We start from the raw sequence: 26,219 nt of genomic DNA, 5'->3' as shown, positions 1-26,219 counted from the left end.
GCTGATACCTTTTACAAACCCACCAATTCTCACAGCTAGCTGGACCTCTACCCACCCTGTCACATGATTGAATGGCGGAGGAGACTCAATGGGCCAGATGGCCTTATTTTGCTCATATGTCTTATGGTCTTATAGTCTTATGTAAAAACACCATGCCCTTCAGTCAGCTCCTCCACATGCATTACATCTGCTCTCAGGGTGAGCTTTTCATGCCGGAACTAGTGAGATTACCTCCTTCAAGGACAGGGCTTTTGCTCCTCCACTATCAACACTGCCCTCAGCTACATCTCTTCCATTTCACGCAAGTCTGCACTCAACCCATCCTCCCACCACCCCACCAAGGATAGGGTTTATCATGTCCTCTCCTACTATCCCAGTAGCCTCCGTGTGCAGCACATAATTCTCTGTAATTTCTACCATCTCTAAAGGGATCCCACCACCAAGTACCTTTCCCTCGCCCTTCTTTCCACTTCCTGCAGGGATAACTCCCTACACAACTCCTTTGACGGTTTATCCCTCCTCACTGATCTCCCTCCTGGTACTTATCCTTGCAAGTGGAACAAGCATCATACCTGCTCCTACACCACCTCCCTTCACTCCTATTCAGGGCCCCAAATAGTCCTTCCAGGTGAGGGGACACTTCACCTTTGTTGGGGTCACCTATTGTATCCAGTGCTCCCAGTGTGGCCTCCTGTTCATTGCTGAGACCCAACATAAATTGGGAGACCTCTTCACTGAGCACCTAGAAAGAGTGGGAACTCCCAGCGTTCACCCATCTCAGTTCTATTTCACATTCCCATTCAGTCCATGGCCTCCTCTACTGTTGTGAAAAGACAATACTCAGTTTATCCTCCTTCAACATTCTCCATTCCCTTTTCCCTCTCTCTTCTCATCTCCTTACCACCCCATCACCTCCCTCTGGTGCTCTTCCCCCTTCCCTTCCTTCCATGGTCTTCTACCCTCTCCTATCAGATACCCACCTGCTCTAGTCTTTTGCCTTTTTCCAGTCCTAATGAAGGGTCTCGGCTGAAGCGTTGAATATTTATTCTTTTCCATAGATGCCGCCTGAGTTCCTTCAGCATGTTGTGTGTGTTCCTTGGATGTCTAGCATCTGCAGCTGTTTTCTTCTTTGATTAGGGTCTTGTACATTGGTTCAAGAACCAAATAGTTTAAAAGTAGGAGCTGTTATTGAACCTGTTGGTGTGGGACTTAAGGCTTCTCCCGGCTGTTGGTAGCTGCAAAAAGGTGGCATGACTTGAATGGTTGGCGTCTTTGATGATGGATCCTGGAGATACTTTTAGTGGTGGGAAGGGATGTGCCTGTGACATATTGGGCAGATGCACCATCTGCAGCTTCTTACATTACTGTGTTTTTAAGTTGTTTTACCAGACCATGATGCACTCAGTCAGGATTCATTCAACAGTATATCTGCCAAAGTTTGTATTGTAGTTGGTGACAAGCCAAACCTCCTAAGAAAGTAAAGACGTTAGTGCACTTTCCTTACGATTACATCTATGTGCTGCACCCACAGCAGATCATCTGATATGTTAACACCCAGGAACTTAAAGCTGGAGACTCTGTCCACTTAATATAGACTAATGTGTAATTGCATTCCTTCCCCTTCCTGAATTCAACAATCAGCTCTCAAATTTTGTTGACTCTAAGAAATTGTTGCGACACCACTCAACCAGGTGTCCTATCTCATTCCACTAGACTGAATTACCATCACCTTTGATTTGTCCAACAACATGGCATATTTGAAGATGGTATTGGAGCAGTGTGTAGCCATTGTTGGGTTTGGGAGAAATCAATGGCTAAATATTGACAAGGATGGCCAACAGCTGAAGGCAGGAGTACTGATTAGTATCTGTAGGATTTGATAGCAGGATCTACAAGGGGAGCAAACAACCAATGATGACTGCAGGAGGGGGTTGACAGTCAAACATTGTGGGCAGGAATTGGGCTGGGGATTGATGAGCATTGACGCCTGGGATTTTTGCGGGTGGTGACTACCATGATTAGTTAGTGAGCTGGTGATTATTGGAGAAGGCAAAGCTCAGGAAATGGTTGGGGTAAAAGCTACAGGGGTCAGTTCAAAGGTTAGTCATGTAGGTGCATGTGAGTAGACACTGTGGGTATCCTCTGAGTTCTGGATGAGGAATTGGAGAAGTGGCAAGCTGCAGGACAGTGACATCTGCAATTAGGTGTGATTGGAAACCTGCCTGATGTATACCACCCAGCTCTGGACTTCACTTGCTGAGACTTCATTTCTCTGTTGAACTTCCATACAAAATTGGGCTGTAAGAACTGCTTTAAAAATACTCTATAATAAGGGTCACCTCGACTTATATTGACAGCACCGAATGATATCCTCTAATGGCTTCTATTTCTAACACTGGATGTTAATATGAATGATTTAAATGAAAGCATCATGAACAAGATTTATTGAAGACCATTTCAAAGGGGAAACACTAGAAGGAAAAGCACTGAAAGGTACAGAAATAGGAGGCTATTATTTTTGAATAGATAATATGAAAACTATTCATTATATTTACTCTTTATTAATTCATCTTCTATGATAACCATGCATATCCAATAGCTATTAATTTAGCTTTTTGGTCTGTACTGAGGCCCAGATTTGTTAATGAAACAGTGAAGCTGTCATTGCTCACTAACACAAGGATGTTTCAAACAGACATCATCAGCTAACAGCTACATGATATAGGTAAATTCTGAACCGTCTCTCAGAACTGTGCCAAATACCTTATTCATTTCCTCTGATATATTTTTACTTGTCATATGCAGCTCACTTACACTCTATATACAGCTCGGTACATATTGTTGGTAAATATAAGCATAAAAATACACTCTTCTGACTTTCAGAGATCGAACTTAGAAAAAAAAATGTTCCATAACTCTTAAAGAATGCAGCTGCTTAAGGAGAGATATAGATAGGCATAGGAGTTAGAGAAATGCAAAGCATCTTGAAGGTTTGTTTTCTATTCACTATGATGGCATTGTTCTTAGTTCAGTAACACTGCTTTGTCATTTGTTGGAAGTTAGGCATTGCTGGCAAAGCTGGTATTTACTGCCCATTTTTGACTGTATTTCAAAAGGTTGTGATGGTCCTCCCTCCAGAACCATTGCAGTCCTTCTAATGAAAGTGTTCAGTGGTGGTAGGTAGGAATTACAGGAATTAGTCCACTGGGGGAAAAAATGAAAACATTCCATCTACAGTTGGTATGTAACCAGCAGGGGACCCTACAAATGCTGGCTATACTATATATTCTTGTCCTTGGTGCTAGGAGTCACAGATTCGGAAAGTGCTGCTGGAATAACAAGATACACAAACTCCGACTTGCTCCTGGAATACACTATCATTTGGTCCAAGGGAGCTTCTACTTATGATGATTTTTGATTCTCGCCAATGGAGAGTCCTTTTTCCCCTGGATTCCCAAAAACTTCAAGTTTGCCAGGGCTCCTGAATGCAAAACTTGATCGAAGGTTGCCTTAATATTAACAACTATCACTGCCATTCCATTTCTTCTGTTCAATTGTGGAGGGAAAAAAATGGTTTCTTCTTGTCACTGACCAAACTGGTCAGCGGTGAGAAAGTTATTAATGAAGAAGTGTCACTTGATACCACAGTTGAGGTGTTTGATTGCCGTGTTATTGATCAGAAGTGGACTGATTTGATGGTAATTGAGGTTGATAGGGATAACAAATCATCTATCAAGAAGGGAGGAATAGGTTCGATGGGCCTAACAGCCTAATTCTGCTTCTAAGTTTTATGGTCTAATAAGTCAGACTGGAGTTTCTTTACTTTTTATGGACATGCCATTACTGAATATTTTTTCATTTTTGACCAGGAGATACCAGAATTGGAACTGAAGCTAGACTACAGGTGCACTAGCCTTAGTTTCAAATCTCCAGCAATATAGCATGGGGGTTATCTAGCCCTGTTCTCTTTGACGTTTACAATTTATTGATGCCACAGGAGAAGAGTAGAAAGCCATATGACTGGTTTGTGCGATTATAAGAAGTTAAAGATAACCCATGAAGTAATTCAGGTACATTGTTCCATACACTTCGGAATTACTCTCCACACTCAGCTGTTAGTCCTCCTTTAATCTATTTTATTATGTGTTATCATTTATATCCAGATGTGAATTTGATGATCAGGTGTCCCACCCATTATCCTTGATGTTGGCAAGTTGATCAGTATTTAGTGATAGATGGTTGCTAATGGCGAAGGAAAGCTGATGTGAGTGTCACAAGTAGCTAGAAACATATGGTTATGACTGGATGGAGAGTATTATATCTTGTTTCTGATGTATATATGATGGCTGACTATATGAAGTAGGTTTTATTGATTATAGCTGACTATAGCAGACAATGACTAAAACGATTAATTTTTGACAGTAGGCATTCTCTGTTTATCAGGTGCTTAGGTCAGGTTGCTAGCAGAACAGTCGTATGTTTTTCTGTTTGCTTGTCACCACATATTGGTGAACACATTCGTTGATGTGGTAAATGTAAAAAAGCGGCTTGGAGGTTTTGCTAATTTTGGATACCTCTGATTAGTTCTGAACCCTATTTGATGCATTTATAACACTAAACTTAAAGTGGTATTAAATATAATGGCATGGGAAAATATTTTATTATATCTGGTCCAAAAATGTGTAATATGATTGAACAGAATACATTCATGGTTGCCTCATTTTTTCTGGCTGCAATGTTTCATAAATGAGGTTCTCCATTTGAATAAAAGGTCCGTTTGATTGAATTACACCCTAGAAGCAAAAATAATGAGGTCTTAATATAGGAATTTCCAACATTGGCACTGTAGCAGACATAAAACAGTTTGATGACAGCAACAATGAATAAGTCCTTCAATACTCTATTGCAAAAGCAGTAAATATAAAAATAATATGTGTAATGGTGGAAAGACCCAGCTAGTTGAGTAGCAACTGTGGGAGGGGGGGGGGGGAAGCAGAATTACCATTTCAAATATGAGTCATTTTTCATATCACAACAATTGGAGCCCAGCACATCATGGAGAAAAACTCTAACCTAAAACTGAAGAAGTAATGAATAAGGGTGGAATTAAATAGGATAGACTGATGCTGAAGCAAAATTCAGACCAACAGTTCTGTCCATTTATAGTTTTCCCAAGCAGTCCTGCATCCAAACACTTGTATCCCTTCTTTTCCAGCCAGAAAAAAGTAAACTTACTATCCTTCCTCGTAATACCAAACATCAGAACTTTGAAGGCCAGCTTCATTCCAGCAGCAGGTTTTGTTGATTATTCTTTTGTTTGACTGGGGAATTATGGCATTAGATATACTATGTACTATTTATTTCACTTTTATCCTTCAGTGTAAGTATTATAGAACTCCTAATACATGTCATGTTTTAGAAAGAAACTGACAACTTTTTATCATTGCTCTGCCAGTAATCATCTTTCTAAACTCAGTCTTCTTTCTGTCCTTATTTATCTGCTTTGATTTCTTATTTCAATTTGATGGTAGATTTCAAATCTGATAGCATTGAGAATTAGTGAAAGAAATAATGTGTTCCCACCCTTCGAGTCCATATCATTATTTAACAAGATCAAAAGCTATTTTTCCCTTCAGTTCCACTTTCCTACTCCATCCCCAGGTATTTTCCAGCTTTAGTATACTAAATATCAAATATACTTAACAATTAGTCATCAAGGTTAAGTTTTTTTAAATCAAGAGAAGCTTGTGTGGAGGCCACTCTCTCAACTTAGGTTTATTTTTATTTTTTATTTTATTAAGATACTCAAACTGTCGCACAAAATCTGTCGCACAAAATGTCAAACAAAATCTTGGTCACCATAATAATGCTCTAGGTGTTCAATATCTGGCATCTGTGAAAGGCTATGGGACATCATCATGACTCATCATATCCCCACATGTTACCTGTACCATTAAATCAGGTGGACAACCTGGTTCAGTGAAACATGCCAAAAAGAGCACCAGGTACTCTTACTCCTCTCACCTTTTTGTTAAGCCATGGCTATAGCTTTAGTCATCTTCCAGACTTGAGGTACCACTCACATTTCTTGAAAGACTCCTCAGTAATTCTGTTTTTCTCAGTGACAGAGGCTGGATCACCTCAGAATCGGGTTCCCCCTGACTTTGAACGTAGCCGAACTTTTCATTACAATATCTTAATCTACTTTTATTTCATGCCTTCTCCCTCCACAAGATCTCTTTAAGGCCCCTAATGAGATTAATATTCTTTTTCTACTCCTATCCATTTTTGTCTTTGGCCATTCCATTTGAACACCATTGATGGCTTTTGAAGAAAATGATCCTTCACTGCTCTTGCAAATCTATTAAAAGCACCACAAGTTCTGAAAATAATAAAATAATACTGGATGCCGGAAAAATGAAATCAAAAGCAGAAACAGTCAGCAGGAATTTGATTGGAAACACTGAGAAGGTCGGATAACACCTGTGGACAGAGGAACAACCTTCCTGTTTCAGGTGAAAAACCCTTTGGTGAACACTTCATTTTTTCCACAGATGTTATATGACTGACTTAGTGTTTCCAGTAGTTGCTATTTTTGTTACAAGTTCTGAGTTAACTGATTGTGAGGTCAGTCAAACTTTTCTACCAGGTATCTAATTTACCAGAGGATTGACAAACTACCTGTTTGGCCCTTGAGTATTCGCCTACCATGGCAAATGAAATCTACAAGGTTAAGAAAATCTAACAGTAAAACTAAATTAAACAATTTTTTTTAAAGTGGCATGTCTCTTTTACTCCGCAAAGTCTGTAAACACTGTATGTTGGTATTAAAGCACCAGTATTATTGACCATTTTATAGTTTTAAAGAGATAAGTTGTTATAAATAATACTTACTTCCGTTGGTCCAGAATTGCAGGTACTTCTGTGGGGAGAAAGCAAAGCTGGCAATGAAATATTTTAAGATCTTAAACATTTGTTTGCTTTTCTAGGTGTTGTGTGAATATTTGGTGATTGTAAAATGAAATACAAATAAAACATAAAAAACACCAACAATTGTCATTAAGCAGTTAATTTTAAGACATTTACTTGGTTATGTCATCATTGTTATAGTCTATACTGTATGTCTATAAAGTGGGAGAGAAGTACTGAAGTTAATAAATTCAACCAGATAAAGTCATTGGAAAGGAAGTTCCCTGGGAAAAAGTAAATGGAATAGTGGGCACCAGCTGAAACATGGGTCAGTGAATTACAGGAGGCCATGGTAATCATGAATGTCCTGTGGAAAGCTGCCAGGTGTTCAAGCGTGGGGTGGCGAGGTTGGTTGGAGTACAGAAAGCACCAATGATGACCACAATGCTGGCATGAAAAATACACAAGTTGGTGATCAGAAATCAAAGCTAAGAATAGAACAGCCCCGTCATACGTAGTTGGGGTGAAAAGGAAGATATGACAGTGAGATGCCAGCTGCCTGGATTATGGAGTGTTCAAAGTTCAGAGTAAATTTATTACCTAAGCACATATATTTCACCAAATACAATCCTGAGATTAATTTTATTGCGGGCATTCACAGTAAATACAAAAACCACAATAGAATCAATAAAAGACTGTCCCCAACCAATGTGCAAAAAGACAATATACTGAGCAAATACATGAAGGAGAAAAAAAACAACAAATATAGAGAACATGAGATGAAGAGTCCTTAGGTTGTGGGAATGGTTCAGTGATGGGTGAGTGAAGTTATCCCCTCTGGTTCAAGAGTCCAATGGTTGAGGGGTAATAACTGTTCCTAAACCTGGTGATGTGGGTCAAGAGGCTCCTGTACCTTGTTCCTGATAACAGCAGTGATAAGGGAGAATGGCCTGGATGGTGGGGTCCTAGATGCTGCTTTCCTGTGAGTACTCCTTGTAAATGTGCTTTCTGGTGGGGAGGGCTTTGCCCACTGGGCCATTTCCACTATATGGATATGGCCCACTATAGGTTTTTCCATTCAAGGGCACTGGTATTTCCACACCAGGCTGTGATGCATCCAGTCAATATACTCTGCATCACACATCGATAGAAGTCTGTCAAAGTTATACATAGCATGCTGAATCTTTGTAAATTTCTAAGGACTCATGGGCACTGTTGTGCTTTTTCTGTAATGGCACTTATGTGCTGGACCCAGGACAGGTCTGCTGAAATGATAAAACTGAGAGATTTTAAGTTGCTGACCCTGAGCACCTCTGATGAGAACCGGCTGAGAACTGGCTCAAGGACTTCTAGTTTCCTCTTCCTGAAGTCAATAGTCAGTCTTCAGAGCCTGGTCTCCCCTTGTCACTGGATCAGGATGCTTCTCTGTGCTTCCACAACTCTGCTGTTTTTAATACCATGCTGCTGAATTCTGGGATGTGTGTGTGTGTGTGTGTGTGTGTGTGTGTGTGTGTTTTTTCCTCACGTGCTTACATTGAGTTATGGGGCAAGGGGATTCAGGCAACGATCTACATCAGCAAGATCAGGCCCACAGAGCCTGACATTTCTTTTAACAAATATTTCTGTACTGAAGCTTCTGGTACAACACACCTGGTTTTGGAAAAGACTGAAGGGAGATTTGATGAATGGAAAGTGTGTGAATTGATCACTTGCAGAATGAATTGTAGATGACATTCTATTGTGATGGAGAGATGTGTTGTAGGAAAGATTATTAATTCAGTAGCCAAAGATATTACAGAGAAAATGCTCTATTTCAGATTTGATTGTCCATCTGTGGACATCAGCAACAACTGGTTATCTATATCTATAGACCTTTGTGGCCTCAAAAATAAGGCTTTATTCCCTAAAGATTCAGGGGTGTCCACAACATGCTTGAAAAGCCTTTGTGGGCTTAAATTCATCACAGGTTATTGTATAATCTCTATATCCTTGGACCTTGGAAAATCAAACTGTTTTTCAAATATTTCCCTGTCCTGCTGTGGTGGACCGTCTCGGTGAAAGTGGATGAATCTACTTTTACTAGGAATTCCATTGCATATTCATGTGCAACCATTTAACTGGTGAGGAAAACACTGATAGCAGTTTTTATCCTGATTATACTGCCAGGATGGATTGAATTCTTTTTGCTGTGTCAGCTGGAACAGAGATTACCTCAGTTTGTAAATTCAGAAGTAGAATGCCATGTGCCTAACCTAGTCCAGTTCAGCACATCTTTCTTCTGTTAATCCACCTTTCTCCAAAAACAGTGTAAAATATGTAATGCCCTGGTTAAAGTTGTATTTCTACTGCTAAGCTGTTGGGCCATTTTATTTAAGCAGTTTTCTGCAAATGCAGTGTGTTTGGTAAGTTAAGCTTCATAGAATAGAGTTTTGACTGCAGCTGTGGTAAGGAGTGCTTACTTAGCCTAGGAATGTTGTGACAGCCAATTGTGGTGGGGGTGGGGAATGCCATAGAACATTTCAGAGAGCTGGGCAGGATTCGATTTCTGAAACACAGTAGTCTGGTTTGGGGTCTTTTGTTAGGAGGTGGGAATAAGAGGTCAAGGGAAGACACTTGGAGGATCCCACCCAAAGGAGTCCATTATGCCAACAAATAATTTCAAAGAGGAAGTACCAATAATTCTAAGTTAAGGTCTGATGCGATACGAAAAGTGTATCCACACGTAATGCTTGTGCAATGCCCTAGTTCGTATTTTTACTGTTATGCTGTATGTATTTCATTGTGGCAGTTCTGTAAGAGCAGCTTGTTTGGGTTATTGTTGAAAATAAGAGATGAGAAGAAATGTATGCCATCCAATTAGGATGGTTGAATTAAGAGAAGGTTTCTCTGGTGACGGACACTGTAGTTCGGCCTGGGGATTTTGTTTTGGCAGGAGATGGAGCGAGAAGATGCTGGGGAGAACCAGTCGTAGCATATGATCTGGTGTGAGATCTGTTTGTTCAAGATGGATTGTGAAAGAGGTGAGTAATAGGGAAGTTTAAGGGGAGCTCCAACTTGTGCACATTTGACTGTTTAATTAGAATGGGCCCTTTTCTCTTTGTTATTCTTTACTAACCTGTTAATCAAGTTAAGATTCATCAATATAATTCCTTTAATCATATGCAGTGTACTGTAGAGTATTTTGTGGCACTAATTTGTAGCGGGTAGCAATTTACACAGCATCCACACTAACTGGGGTTAGGGTGGGATCAAGCTGACTCAATCTCACAAGTTTGGCAGGACTTGAGAAGGTCTTCCCTAGACTTACGCTGCAAAGGAAACCAGGGTGTTTCAATTGTGTTCTGAGCAGAGTTGCTGTCCAAGTTCCCAACGAGCTGCTACTCAGAGTGCTGGGTTCTGTAAAAGTATTGGGGAAAGTTACACAGATCGAATGATGCTTTGAGGAATCAGCTGGTAAAGATGTGGTGTTAGTCCAGATTACCAGTGACGTGTCTGAAGAAACGCTGCCTGATGGGATAAGTGCACCTGGAGAGGCAGGACCATGGCTGGTCCATAGTTTTAAAGAAGAAGGGGAAATGTAGCTGAGGGTGAAGATTATAAAGACAAGTTCTCTTTTATGCAAAGTGAGGGAAAGGAACTGTCTGGTGTGAGAAGTCTAATGGGTCCTTCAGCAGTTGATTTAAATTCTGAGCTGGTTTCGGCTATTACATTACTGGTCAATAGATGCTGAAGTGTACCTGCAGAGAGCCAAAGTTATCATTGGATGGGGATGTTCTCTGGAGTTAAACCCATGCCCAATGGGGAAGAAGAATATGATGCTTGAGCAGAGCAGCCATCTCAGTTACTGAATGAGAAGCAGTGATTAGTTAATATGAAAAATGCAGTGACTGATAGTTTAAAAGGTCCAGTTGCTGATGAATTGAGGTCCTTAAAGACAGAAAACCTGTTAGTTAACTTTATGCAAGCGTTAGCAAATAATTTTTGCATGAGAAACAGCCCAGCTAATCTTATGAAGAAGTTTAGCCACACATTCCAGGAGGAAGAGGAGAACATTTCTGTCTACCTTTTCAGGCTAGAGAGATAGTTGCATTGTGCCATAAATGCACAATTCAAATGGCTGAGATAAATAGCTTAAGGATTGGGCAGGTTGTGAGGAAAACACTGTCACATGACATGATTGCTCTATGTATTTGAATGACTTACGAAATGTGCACTCCTCCCTCGCTTGCTGAGCTATATAGAGAAGTAAGACAGGAGGAAAATATGATGGGGGAGTGGAGGGTTTCCAACAGTCAGGTAATGTCCTCAGTTGTAATCTCTGTTGCTGAAGTGACCTCTAATGTCACACAAATAGGGGTTTGCAAAATGAAGTGAAAGAACTGCAAGACAAGGTGCTTTGGTTAATGTCAGCTCGTGTATCTCCACTGATGTCAGCCACTGACCTCCCTCCTGGCACTTAACCTTGCAAGTGGAACAAATACCACACCTACCCCTAGACCTCCTCTCTCACTACTTACCATTCAGAGCCCCAAACAATCCTTCCAGGTGAGGCGACACTTTGCCTGTGAGTCTGTGGAGTCATCTACTGTATCTGGTGCTCTTGGTGTGGCCTCCTGTATATCAGTGAGATCTAAAGTAGACTGGGAGACCTCTTCACTAAGCACCTATGCCCTGTCTGCCAGAAAAAGCAGATCCCCCCGTCGCCACCCATTTTAATTCCACTTCCCATTCCCATTCTGACATCTCAATCCGTGATCTCCTCCACTACCATGATGAGGCCACACTCAGGTTGGAGGAGCAACACCTCATATTCTGTTTGGGTAGTCTCCAACCCCATTCCTGCTTCTCTCTCTCACCTGCCCATTGCCTCTCTTTGGTGCTCCTCTCCCTTCCCTTTCTTCCTTGGTATTCTACCCTCTTATCAGATTCCCCCTTTTCCAGCCCTTTATCTCTTTCTCCTATCTATTTCCTAGCTCTTTACTTCACGACTTCCCCACTTCCACTTTCACCTATCAACTACTAACCTGTACTTTCTCTTTCCCTCCACCCACCTTCTTACTCCAGCTTTTCATCTTTTTTTTTCAAGTCCTGATGAACGATCTCAGCCCAAATTATCAATTGTTTAGTCATTTCCATAGATGCTGCCTGGACTACTGATCTCCTCCAGCTTTTTGTGTGTGTTGCTTGGAATTCCAGCATCTGCAGATTTTCTCTTGTCTCTGATGTATCCATGTGGATTGAAGGTATTTATGCTAAGGCCATACTTGACACAGGTTCTTGGGTTCCTCATCTCTACAGATCCTTTTACAACCTGTATTTGGCGCATTTACCATTGACACCACCCTTTGAAATTTTGGGGCTTAGTGCTGATGATTATGTATACAATGGAAGCAGATGATGGTGTAGTTGAGACTAGTTGATATGGGTACCAGCGTTAGTCTACCCGTATCCCGTCGAAAAAGGTGAAGCTTCCATTCTTGTGGGAACAAATGCTTTCATCATGAGAAGGCACATGGGGGCATGCTAGGAGAGGGAAGAGGAGAATTTTTTCAAAAGCTTATCTATTCATCTGGTGTTCCAAGCTGCTTTTGAGAAGGTGCAATTTCTTCCTAAGCAAGATTATGAACATAGATGAGGAACTGTGTGGTACAGCCAGTCCAAACCTGTAAGGTTATGTCCTGGAGGAGTAACTAGAGTGATAGGAACCCCTGGTGGATGCTCCAGTGATCATGAAGAAGAGTCACGCTTATTTGCTGGAATGCTGGTGAGACCTGAACTGCAGAAACCTTCGACAGTCCACACAAAACAGAATGACAATGATTGTCAGGAATACCCTGGGGAGAGACGTTGCCCTCAGACACGGGATGCTGATTGCACATCTTCTCCCTGTAACGGTAGTGTCTAGTTTTTTGGTGAGAAAACTGGGACGAGACAGTCTCCTGGATTGAGAAGTTGACAGTGAAGTCTTTCAACTTTGCTGACTCCTCGATACCCAAGGAATAGAGAAGATGACAAAGGGAGAAGATGTTGGAATGTGGAAATGTCTTTTCTACTGACAAAGTTTGATGCCACAAGTCACTGGTTAGTGGAATTCTCTGCTTATGATTTCAGCATCAAATATCAGCCAGGAAGTTGAAACATTGATGTGGATGCAATACAACGACAGTCACATGAAGTGATTGCAGTGAACAGCAGACAGAGAGTGGGAGAATGTTCCTGCCTCTGGTGTTAAAGCAATGTGCCAGTTTTCTACAGTGGGGAAATCACGATGGTCTGATAGAGGTGTGCTACAGAAGCAACAGGTCTACAGCAGATACTATCTTGCTGGCTCTTCATATGACCCTGGAGCATCTGGACAGCAAAAATGCTCTTTATCGATTACAGCTCAGCAATTAACACCATCATCCCCTCAAAACTAATCGTAAACTCTCATTGTGCAACTGGATCTTGGATTTCCTGACTTGTAGACCCCACTCAGTTTGGATTGGCAAAAATATCTCCTCCACAGTCTCCACCAACACAGAAACACTGCAGGGATGTGTACTTAACCCCCTGCTCTACTTGCTTTACACCTATAACTGTGTGGCTAAATACAGCTCTAACAACATATAAAAGTTTGTTGTTAACACCACTGGTGTGGGCTGTATCAAAAGGAGTAATGAATCAGCATACAGGAGGGAGACAGAAAATTTTGCTGAATGGTGTAAAAACAGCAACTTCTCACTCAATGTCAACAATGCCAAGAAAATGGTTGTAGACTTCAGGAGAGGGAAGTCAGAGAGATCCATGAGTCAGCAATCATCGGAGGATGAGAAGTGGAGAGGGTCGGTAACTTAAGGAGGTTTCAGAGAGTCAGAAAACCCACAGAGAGGCTGGCATACGATGCACCTGGGAAACACAGTGTTGTGTCAATGCCAATACTGAGATCCGCAACTTCCATTTACAAATGGATTGGGGGTCCTGGAATCGCGAAAATCATTTGAATATTAATAATATTCAGTTCAAAAGGCTTACAAAGTCATGAGAACATGAATATATTTGGTGGGGGGAAGGGGAGAATGTAATGCCCTGGTTAAAGTTGAATTTCCACTGCTATGCTGGTGGCCATTTTATTTTAGCAGTTTTCTGCAAACACTGCGTTCGGTTAGTTAAGCTTGTTTTGACTTCACTGAGATAAAGGGCATTTGCTCAGCATAGGAATGTTATGTCAGCCAATTAAAGTGGGTGGAGAATGTGATGGAACATTTCAGAGAGCTGGGCAGGATCGCATTTCTGAAGGACAGTAGTCTGATTTGGGATCTTGAGTTAGGAGGTGCAGCGAAGAGCACAAGGGAAGACACTTGAAAGATCCTACACAAAGGGGAGACCCCATTGCAAGGAGTGCTTTTTGTAGACAAATGGTTTCAAGGAGTAAGTGCCAAAATTCCCGAGTTAGCCAGTTTCATCATATCAGGCTTCAAAGGTATTTTGACCTGTGGCTGGTGATAGGAGTTTAGCGGCAAGGGTAAAGCGATACACCCAACTACTATAGAAATGAGCTCCAATGTTTATCTGCATATTTAGACTGGTTTAACTGTAATGGGTCTCTTTTCTTTTTCCCTTAACTGTTTGTTAAAGTTGAAATATTGGTTAAAAATACTTCCACTGTAATTGTATGCTGGTGTAGGATCTGTTATTTCCTGGCGAATGATAACTGTGCACGAAGCTGTATATAAACAGCATTCTCTACTATTTTCATTCCCTCATCAGAACATTACAACTTCCCTGTTTGGTTGAACCCGAATCATGTCGACCCTAGACTTATTGAAGGTTGCCTTCTCACTGGTATTCATGTGGTGCTGTCACGTGGCTGTTAGCCAGAGTTAGTTAATGAGCCAAGTTTGTTACGAGCCCCAGTGAGAGTTACATGTCTTTTGGTTTGGGGATGAAGGCCCTGTGGCAGAAGGCGTCGAGGGTGGTTATGAAACATTGGTGAGAAAACGCCCTAAAACACAAAAATAGAATTTTTTGAGAAATGAAGGACTGTTTTTTGATCTAGCGTGAAAATGGAAGATGGACAATAATGATTTGGTAACTCAATTTCACATTTCTTTCTGATTTTGTTTTCAGTGGCTTCATTGTAGAGTTCTACATGATTAAAACAGAAACCCCATGTATTCTGATGTAAAGATATGGGGTGAAACTTTTTAAATTTTCAGTCTCCACTACTGTCACATAATTTGCTGAATGTTTCTAGCAGTTTCTGCTTTAATGAACCTTTTGCAATAAGGACAGTCATCTGTGGCCATTATGGGTCAAGCATATAGGTAAGAACTATGAGTCTCACGGACAGACTTGTAGTGGGCAGGCTGCGCTAACATCAACAGTAACAGGATAAAATTCCACGTTTTGTTCCGATGAGAAAAGAAAAATACGCATGTAAATTGTAATTATTTCCCTCAACATGATAGTAAAGACATTTCATATAATTCTCAGCTCACCTGATAGAAGTTTTCTTTTGTAGATGTTTAAAATATATTACTGCAAAGATGCACAGAAAGCCTACCATGATACCACTAATGAGGCATGCACATAATAAATACATTGAAATTCCCCTTAAATCTGTAAAGACATAAGCAATGATTTAAGTTTATTTGCTCTAAGTAGTTTTTAGCTAGAATCATAAACTGTATCATTTCAACATGAAATATAATGTTAACATGATGCATTGCTACTTTACAAAGATTTGATGATTGTTTGGGAAGTATTGTGAACCAAGTCTACATTAATCATATTGTTACTTTTCCTATTTAAATGAGTACATTCTGGAGAATTACATAGAATATACTGTACAACATAGAAACAGGCTGAAGAGCCTGTATTGGTGCTTATACTCTACACAAATTTTTTCCATTCTGTCCATCTCAATACATTGTTTAGACACATCTTTTAATTTTGTTTTCCCTTTGAAAACATCTAAACTATTCACCTACTGTGGTATAAACCCATAATCCCACATACTTTGCAACCTGCTTTGTACACCGATGTTGTCTCATTCAAAGATTTGTGCACCATAACATAAATATTACCATCTTGTTCTTGGAAACTTTATTATAGACTTCCTTTGCATCAGACCAACACAGACATTTTTCACAACTCTCTGCTTTCCATTTCATAGCTTATTTCTTTGTATATTTGCTGATGATGCCAGTTTAACAGATGTTCTTTAATTTTGCTGATAGATCAGTTTATCAGATAGCTTTTAAGAGTCTACACCTACAATTACCAATATTATTGTTGCCTTACCAAAAACTCTTGCGTTACTAATTCCCAATTCCAATTAATTATAATTAATAAGTAGCTATAGATAACACCAGTCCTATCACTTGACCCTTTTGAATATCAATTTTCTCCAGATTAATTCAGGATAATTTCTCTTTACTCATCAGAAATAGAAGCAGGAATAGGCCATCCGGCCCGTGGAGCCTTCCCCACCATTCAATAAGATAATGGCTGATCTGTCTATAAACTCAGCTCCATCAACCTGCCTTTTCCCTAAAATCCTTAATTCCCTTACTATGTTGTTACGCCCGTGGCCCCCTCCTTTTTGAGAATCGCAGGATCGCTATTGATTCGAGTCAGGAGACCCAGGAAATGAGAGAAAGACATGCAGAATTCACAAAGAGTTTGGAATGTGTCCTCGCCTCCGAAAGGCGGAACCATTGATAACGGCTATTGTCTCTTGGAGACGGGATTGTGTATTGAATACTGTATGATGCATCGAAGCCCCCAGGCAATGAACCGGGGGGGGGGGGGTTGGTGGAGGGATTGCATCATCCCAACCTGATTGACATCTGAGACTCTGTGAGTCAGGATAAAAGAGGGTCTGTGGGAACAGCCCCTCAGACGCACCAGAAGAAACGCTAGCGATCCCGTAATAGTGAAAGCTGGTGGGAAGGCCACGTGCGTCCGTTTTCATTTGCCCCGAAATCGGTGGGCCTTTACCATGGAAGAATAGTTTTTATCTAACAACGGGGAAATCAACTCCCAACGACTCTCGAAGGATTGGCATCATAAAAGGAATGGGCAAGTTTTAACCCGTCTTTTTCTCTAACCAAAAAGCTGCAGCTTGAATGAACTAAAGTGACTTTTATATTTCCATCAGACAATACATTATCCCCCTAGACAACGATAGAGCTATTCCTTATCGATTATTATTATACCCGTGCTTTTAGATTTAGCATTGATGACGTATATTATCTGTATGTTTGCATTGATATTATTTTTGTGTATTTTTATCAATAAATACTGTTAAAAGTAGTACCATCAGACTTCAACGGACCTCTCTATCTTTGCTGGTAAGTGACCCAGTTACGGGGTACGTAACAACGTAAAAATCTATCTAACTGTATTTTAAATATATTTAGTGAAGAAGCCACAACCACTTCCCTGGGCAGAGAATTCCACAGATTCACCACTCTCTGCGACAAACAGTTTCTCCTCATCTCTGTCCTAAATCTTCTCCCCTGAATCTTGAGGCAATGTCCCCTAGTCTCACCTACCAATGGAAACAAATTTCTACTTCTATCTTATCTAACTCTATCAAAATGTATGTTTCTACAAGATCCCCTTTCATTCTTCTGAATTCCAGTGTATAGTCTCAGGTGACTCAATCTCTCTTCATAGGTTAACCCCTTCATCTCTGGAATCAACCTGGTTAACCTCCTCTGAACTGCCTCCAAAGGCAGTATGTCCTTCTTATACTCCCACCAATTTGTTAACTAATGTGCTATCCTTCCAGCTCTTTCCCTCTTACTCTACATTTTCTAACCGTTCCCTTGATACTTTATCAAAGATCTTTGAAAATCGGGTCTGCAACATGACAAATCTTTACAGAAACCATACTGACATTTACATCGAGTTCCTTTACTACATTCCTACTAATATGTCTGTAATGCTACTGGTTACACAGCTACTGCTACTATTGCTACTACTACAGTATTTGATTGCTTAGCAGGATATCTACAGATGCTTTCAAATTGGCCACTATCTTATGTTAGATTTGGTGCCCACAATTTGAATTCAAAATTTCAAAAGAAGGTCCAGATTGTGCCTTCACTGCTGGTCATTAAAATGTGAATAGCAACCTTATAATACAATGACTAAGTATAGGCCAAATTCTCTGTGAGTTATTTATTACAGAAACTATGGTTTACAGACAAACCCATTATTATAAATTGAAAACTTCTTTAATTTGCTGCAAATTATTTATGTTTACTCTTAAGGAGTCATGGCGTTATTCAGTACTTGTCCGGGCTAACTACTTGTCTACCTCAGCATGTCCCATTTACTTGCATTTGCCCAAAATCACTCTAGGCCTTTACTACCCCTGTAACTATCCAAATATCTCTGAAGCATTACAATAGCCTCCACAGCTGCTTTTTTGTAGTTCATTCCATATGAGTATTACTCTCTGGAAAAAAGTAAGTTCCTTTAAATTTTTTTCTCCCTTCACTTTAGATTTTGCTCTCTAGTTTTAGATTCCCATACTCCTAGTTAAAAAAAACTGTAGCCACCCACCTTATCTATGTCCCTTCTAATTTTATATACCTTTGTCAGGTCACCCTTCATCCTCCTGCACTCCAAGAAAAAACATCCTATTGAGCTTCACCCTATGACTCAAGTCCTCTCATCCAGCAAGCGTCCTTGGAAATCTTTCCTGCACCCTTTCCAGATTAATGACGTCCTTCCTATAGCTGGGTGACTGGAACTGCACACAGTACTCAAAGGGCGTTCTCACCAATGACTTGTACAGTTGCAACATTGCAGATCCTTTACTCACTGCCCTAATCATGAAGGCAAGCATGCCAAAAGCTTTCTTCAGCAACCTGTATACCTGTATCATGATTTTTAGAGAACTAAGCAATGTATGTACCTGTTACCCCTAGGTTTATCTGTTATGCAACACTTTCCATGATCCTGTGATTTATTGTGAGGTGCCTGCCTGGCTTAACAGACAAAATTTGTTTATTCGTTTATTTATTTATTTATTTATTTATTGAGATGCAGTATAGACCAGGCTCTTCTGGCCCTTTGAGCTGTGATGACCAGCAAACCCTTGATCTAATCTTAGCCTAATCACGGAATAATTTACAATGACCAATTAACCTACCAACCGGTACGGACTGTGGGAGGAAACCAGGACACCTGGAGGAAGCCCATGTTTTCACGAAGAGAACGTACAAACTCCTTACAGACAGTGTCGGATAAACAAACCTGGGTTGATGGAACTGTAACGCATTATGCTAACCACTATGCTGTCACATCACCCTAGTGCAACACCTCGACTTGTTTGAGTTACATTCTGTCTTTCCTGAGCCCCGTTCACCATTTTATAGTTGTGCTAGAAAGTTTGTGAATTCTGGAGAATGTTCTCTACTTCTGCATAAACATGACCTAAAATGTGACCAGATCTTCATGGAAGTCCTAAACCTAGATAAAGATAACTCAAACAAATAAGTAACTCAGAAAACATTATACTTTTTAATTTATTTATTGAGTGTTATATATTTAATTGGGTTCTCTTTATCTAGTTTTAGAACTTATTTGAAGATCTGATCTTATTAAGGTTAAGCAGAAATAGAGAAAATTCTACAGGGTTCACAAACTTTCTAGCACCACTATATATAGATCACACTGTAATCCTAGGTAACTTTCTTCAATGTCCACTACACCACCAATTTTGATAACAACCACAAGGTTATTAAATGTGTTAATAACATTATCATCTTAGTTGTCAACACAGTTGATAAAAACAGTGGTCCCAGCAGCAATCCCTGTAGCATAGCACTGGTCACACTCCTTCTATTATGTCAATTTTGCATCCAGTTGTCTAGCTCAACCTGGATCCCATGTGAATCTAACATTCCAGACAAGCCAACCATTACTTAATTATAGTTTCTATAAACAACAAGGAGATAGAATCAGATAATTTATGAAAATGCACGCAGTTAGGTCTACTTACTGTTTGGAGTTCTGTTGCTCGGTGCAATTGTATAGTTTTGTGTTCCATTAAATGCTGGGTGGCTTACACTGCAGATTATCTGCTCATTGAAGAGGTGGGTGGTTATAATATTCTTGTTTTGTACAGTAATGGTTTTGTTTCCATAAATGGTCGTATTTATCGAAGTGTTTCCTGTATTAGTTGGGTGCCAAGTAATTTCTGAAGCTGGTTTCCCATTTGAAGCAATGCATATAGCCACTGTTTCATTTGATTTGTTTTCAATGCTTAAAGATACAGTGGGAGGAACTGGAAAAGACAGAAAATTATTTTGTTTTGAATACGTCATTGTTGAAATCATTATTGAATCATCAACCATTCTAACTGATATTTTCCAGAATTGTACATTGGCTGTTATAGGAATTTATTAATAACATGCAAAATATTAAACCCACAATAGTTTAGCAGTAGGATTTTCTAACATAATCAAAAAGTAGCCAAAGAAACTAAACTGATCTTTATTTTTGGCTTGGAAATCAAAAACCTGCTGAATTAGAGGTTCATACAACTCTCCGAGTCTTAGTAATCTCTCCTGTAAGTTTCACACCATGCTCCTGCATGTTTAACATGTTACAAAATGTCAGCTTCAGCCTGAAGTAAAACATGACCTGAATTTCACTACATGAAGGAGGCATCTGAAAAGAAAATGAATAATCGATTTCTTTCTTATGTTGCTCAGCATTGAAACGGAGATGGTCTTGTTAAGCATAGGTTATTTCTCTGCTAAATTTATTCATCATTATCACCATCATCATAACAGTTTAAATTCCTCCCACTTTGTTAATGTCATTATATAACCCTCCATGATTAAAGTGATGTAGCTTTGAATATGAATCAGATAAATAATGTTGAGGTCTGTGATCCTTCTTTACCATTTATATAGCAGCATTCATGGCAGCCAAAGAAACATTTTAGTTTTAGGAATATTGATCAAGGAATAAATATTGAACTGGATACTGCAAGGAATTCCTTCATTCTGTAGAGGCCATGGTGTCCACTTGAGAAATTAAACATGATTATTGACCTCAATGCCCCAGACTAGAACAGAAGCTCACCACTAGATGGCTCAGACTGAGAGTAGCATCAGCTGAGCCAAAATTGACATTTTTTCTCCTTCAAAAATTGCCATTTTATTGAATGGTAAATATTTAAAAATAATTGTTAACTTACCTATTACTAACAAGAAGAAAGTAACTTTATGTATTCCTTTTTCACCTGTTATTTCACAGGTATAATTCCCATCATCATCAAGAATCACAGGCTGTATTTGGAGACTGATTTTATTATTTGATTTATTACATGCTGTATTTTTTATTATCATTCTGGTATGGTTGTTATCGCGCCAAATTGATTCATTCGGTTCACATCGGAGGGCTGTTATCGTACTTTCGTTGAATTTCCATGATACCATGGTCACATTGCCAATGAATGGGCAGCTCAGGGTGGCATTTCTACCTAATATTACGCTTTTATGTATGGTAGTCGGGAAACCTAGAAAAGAAACATGCAATTAAAGGTAAAAAAGGGAAAAACAATAGTAAAATAATTTAGAAATAAGCATTATGTAGCTGCCAATGTGCAGACAAGTTACTGCATTAAAATATTTTTCTTGCCTTTTCTGTTTATGTAAGTATCTTTTTGTGGTGAGGATATATAGGCAATTTTCCACACTGTCGGTTACTTATTTTGCGGCTATATAGGAACAGCATTACTACAGATGTGAATTGTCTTAGGACAGGGGCGTATCTACGGAAAAATAGCACCTGCGGCAAGCACTGAAATTGCGCCCCTGTCCAGACATCTGACATCCATCTTTTAGATAGCTTTACCATAATATCAGCTCAAAAATACAAATCAAGCTTGTTAATCTTTTAATTAACAAATTATGGCACTGCATGAAAATTATAACTGCACCTTCCTTGCTTTCACTGATGCAAATTGATCTATGATGTGATCAAAGTCAGTTTTTTCAGTTTCTTCTCTTTCTACACTCAGCAGAGCAAGATCACAGAGTTTGCCTTGACCCATGGAGGCTCTCAAATACTGAAGTATTAGTTTTCACTTACTGAATGATCTCTCACAGCTGGCGATGGAAACCGATGGTTAGCATATCTGAATAGCGATGTGAAGATTGGGGAAGACGCTCTCATCTCCATACTGAACAATAAACTCAAGAAGCTCTTCAGGTCTTGATATTTTCATGTTGACCCACCTTGATAGCAACATTCTGCAATCTAAAATTTCTTCATATAGCTTCTGTCCACGAACATCAGAGCTGTACAGTTTACCCAAATTTTTGCACTTCTTCTTTAGGTCGTTTACTGTCGGCAGGGTAACACAGTCCCTCGACATCGAGAAGAAACCCAAACTTGGCGTCAGTGTCATGCAAACGAGCAAACCTTTTGTCCATTTCCCTGTGAAGACAGCCGAGTGTTCCCTTTATGACTCTTTCCATTTCCTCCTTAGCTGTTAACCCAGTGTCTCTCAAATTCTCATCAGCCATTCGTTTCTTTTGTCTCTGATGTCTTTCAACTTCAATATTCCATTCTTGATAGAGACTGACTCCTTATTTGAGTGACTCACTGACCAACACTTCTCTTTCATCATAAAAATGATCTCGAAGGCTTTCAAATCCAGGGCAGCATCGTGGAAGTTCATGCTAGGATCCTGCAGCCTCTTTTGAATACAGTCAATGCAAATGAGTACTTTCACCAAAATCCTAGCAAAATCAGAAAATCGTAGCTCAACATGCAGTTCTACAGCTGCCGTGCATCACTTCTTGTTTCACTGGTCTCGTTTTCATTGTCTATCATGTCCTGGAGAACTTGAAGTACCTTCTCAAGGTACTTTTGACTGGCTTCACTGCTTCTATCCTTGCATTCCACCTAGTTTCGGACTCCAACTAAACAACCACAGACACAGCGTTTTTGAGTTTTTCCCAGCACTGTGTTGAACAAGAGAAAAACATGTAGAGAGCTTTGATGGTTCCAAAAAATGTGACCATCATTGTATCCTGCTTGGCTGCATGTACACCCACCAAGTTGAGTGAGTGATTGTCGTAATTCACAAACACTGCCAGGTTGTTTTTCTCACTTATTCTTTGATGAACACCACTTCTGTGTCCAGCCATCACAGCAATGTTGTCATAGCACTGTGACTGACAATCTTGTAGCTCCATTTCGTCCTTCTCTAGCTGTTTCAAGATGACTTCAACCAAGCTCTCAGCATCCTTCTGGGCTTATCTGGATAAAACCAAGGAAGAATTCTCTAACACGGACTGTTTTCCTCTCAAAATCAACTTCCATGTACCTCACTACTTCTGACAACTGCTCAAGATGTGCCTGATGAGGAGTTGAGTTGAACATGAGACCATAGTACTTGACTTTATAAATACTTCTCAGTAAACTCTGGTGAACAGTGGATACCATCATGTGGATGAATTTGTTCTGGACACCTGGTGAAAGTCAAGACATGGATCCAGGATGACTTTCCAAATGAGTGAGGTGTTCTTTTATGATAGGGTCAAAGATGGCCTGTAGTTTCAGTAAGCCAAGAAAATTTCCCACATTGGAGTCATCATTAAGTGGCTCCCTGTGTCCTCGCAAAGTCAGGTTCTGAGTCACAAGGAATTTTATGCAGTGAAGGATTCTTGTCACTTCTCATGCCACTTCTGGTTTTCCTTCTCAATCTGTGACTGAAATACTGCATCAATAACTCCTCTGTTTCCAGCTAAATTTCTTTCCATTTCTTTCCACTATGTGTGGCATTCTCGATGATTCTTGGCATTTTCATGAACACTAATCCTTTCAGGTGCTTTCCACTGGTTGAATCCACTTCCCTGCTCCAATGCGGATTGATGGTTTGACTGGGAATAGAGAAGACAACAAATACAAAATGCAGACTTTTTAGAAGGGGAATAGACCAGCCATGAGTGAGTCAATTCTTCACCATTACCATTTCCTAATTTCCTCTTGAACCAAGTTTTGTTCATTGAGCGGTTATTTGTTGGTAGGAAAGGCCCCTCATTGATCTGGAAATACTTCAAACCTAGCTTTATTATTTCTGTTCTCAACGCATCAGGCAGAATTGCTTTTCTAATATCTTTGTCTAACTTCAGAAGACCAATGTCATGCTGTTCAATCACTTCTGGTATGACAGTTCGAGGCTCATTGACACCATCCAGTTCACCAGGTTCAGTGTCGTCGGGTAAAGTCTCATCAGTAAGCTCATCACCACCACCACCACCATCATCTTCCCCTTCTGTCATGTCCATGTTCTGTGGCAGCCTCACTCTTAATCTCATCATACTCAGATTTATCTGACTTGACTTCCTCCTCAGCTTGTGACGCATTTGTACTTGATCCACCTTTGGATTGTAGTAGGTGCAGGCAATTCCATGAAATGTGTCAAACTACTTGTTCCGGGCTTTTCAAAGAAGGGCATGAAGAACTTGCTTGACTTCTTGGCTTCCTCTGCCTCCAACTTTCGTCTCTTCCATCCTTCAGCTCCACTTTCTTTCTTCTTCGTGAAGAAACGTTTCATGGTCTTCTTACACAATGCTCTGAAATAAGGCCATCCTAGTTCTTCTCATCCATGATAATCAAATACAGATCATAAATCTGAAGAAAATTAATTTTTCCACTGTCGGAGGATGGCTTGTCTGACTTTAATAGAAACTGCTCAATGGCGCCCCCTTCAAGTGGTGCCCAGGGCTCATGCCATACCTGCCATACCTTAGATATGCCACTGTCTTGAGGCACAGTGTTCAACACCACAACTTTGAGAGACCATTGTTTCTGGGCACCATGATAACGTAGTGGTTGGCACAATGCTATTACAGCTCTGGGCACTTGAGTTCAGAGTTCAATCCCAGCATCCTCTGTAAGGAGTCTCTGTATGTCCTCCCTGTGGAATGCGTGGGTTTTCTCCAGACCCTCAAGTTTCCCGTCACAGTCCAAAGACATTTTGGTTAGATTAATTGGTCATTGTAAATTGTGCTGGGATTAGGTTAAGGTTAAACTGAGGTAGTTGGGGCTTGCTAGGCAGTGTGGCTCGAAGGGCCAATTTCATGGTCTATCTCCAAACAGATAGGCAGATAAATAAATACAATTCTTTCAGTATCAAAACCTTCAATTTGTTCTTGATGTCGGTTAGAGTGAGTAGGTATGACTGGTGTAACAATGGCAGCTTATCCACCACAATTATGGAACTGAGTTGAAACTTAATAGATACCACTTAAGGGAAAGTGCAAAGGTTAACAGATATCTATCTAGAACATGAATGCCTTTGGAATTTTCATTTCCTGATACTGCTGATTGTTCTTGCACAAACAGCCATGGGGTAATGGATATGGAGCCATAGAGTCATACAGCACAGAAAAAGGCTCTTGAACCCATACTTGTCCATGTTGACCAAGATATATATTCAAACCAATCCCACTTGTTGACCCATATCCTTCTGAACTCTGATCATCCATAGGCATGTCCACATATTTTTTAATGTACCTTACATATCTGCCTCAAACACTTCCACTGGCAACTGTTTCCATTTAACTAGGATCTGTTGTTTGTTATGTCTCCCCGCTCGCTGGTGAAAAATAGAAGACACGTCCTTCTCCCTTATTGGGGAGAGAGAGAGAGAGTCTACGGTATGTCTTTTGCCAGGTGAAACGCAGTCTTTGGGGTAACTACAAGTCTGTGTCTTTGCTATTGCTTTGCTCAAACTGAGTGCTCGGTGGCAGTGCTGATACTTTTTTTGCTGTTGGGGGGAGTTTGCTGCTGCTTAAGCACAGGAGGGAGGGAAGCTGGGAGGACTTTGGGGTTCTCACGTTTATCTGTCATTCATTCTTTGGGGCACTCCTCTGTTTTCATGGATGTTTGTGAAGAAAAAGCATTTCAGGACATATGTTGTATACATTCCTCTGATATTAAATTGGACCTCTGAACCTTTGATCTGCATGGTAAAATGAAGCGTAATTATATGAATTATAATTAAAATAATTGATACAATACAATGAATTGTATTTATATAAAGCTGTTAGCAAAATAAAAAGCCTCAAAGAGCTTCACAGGAATGCTTCAAAGATGTTCTAATAATTATTCGGAACTTAAAGCATAAGCATCATGAATAAATATTAGAACCTCTTGGTCAGGCTGTGTTTTAAAAGAACAAGGTAAAGAACCAAATGTCTGAGAAGAAAATTCCAGAGCTTAGGATCTGGATGGCTGAACCCAAGGCTATTCAATAACAGAACCAAAGAAATTGAGGAAAC

General features: G+C 40.1%; 1 protein-coding gene across 1 annotated transcript in view; it reads right to left on the bottom strand.

Annotated features, from left to right (window-relative positions):
- Positions 1–2,526: 2,526 nt before the first annotated feature.
- Positions 2,527–26,219, bottom strand: part of LOC132392363 (cell surface glycoprotein CD200 receptor 1-B-like) — a 57,523-nt gene continuing 33,830 nt past the window's right edge. The window contains exons 4-8 of the mRNA XM_059966184.1: positions 21,119–21,439; positions 19,913–20,197; positions 15,390–15,510; positions 6,895–6,922; positions 2,527–4,793 (exon numbers count right to left, since the gene is read on the bottom strand). Coding sequence (XP_059822167.1) covers positions 4,707–4,793; positions 6,895–6,922; positions 15,390–15,510; positions 19,913–20,197; positions 21,119–21,439 — 842 coding nt within the window. The 3' untranslated portion in view covers positions 2,527–4,706. The remainder of the gene's footprint in view (positions 4,794–6,894; positions 6,923–15,389; positions 15,511–19,912; positions 20,198–21,118; positions 21,440–26,219) is intronic.

The sequence above is a fragment of the Hypanus sabinus genome, chromosome 4, assembly GCF_030144855.1.
Source record: "Hypanus sabinus isolate sHypSab1 chromosome 4, sHypSab1.hap1, whole genome shotgun sequence".
In the NCBI taxonomy this organism is placed as follows: domain Eukaryota; kingdom Metazoa; phylum Chordata; class Chondrichthyes; order Myliobatiformes; family Dasyatidae; genus Hypanus; species Hypanus sabinus.
This window is presented reverse-complemented; position numbering and strand designations above follow the sequence as displayed.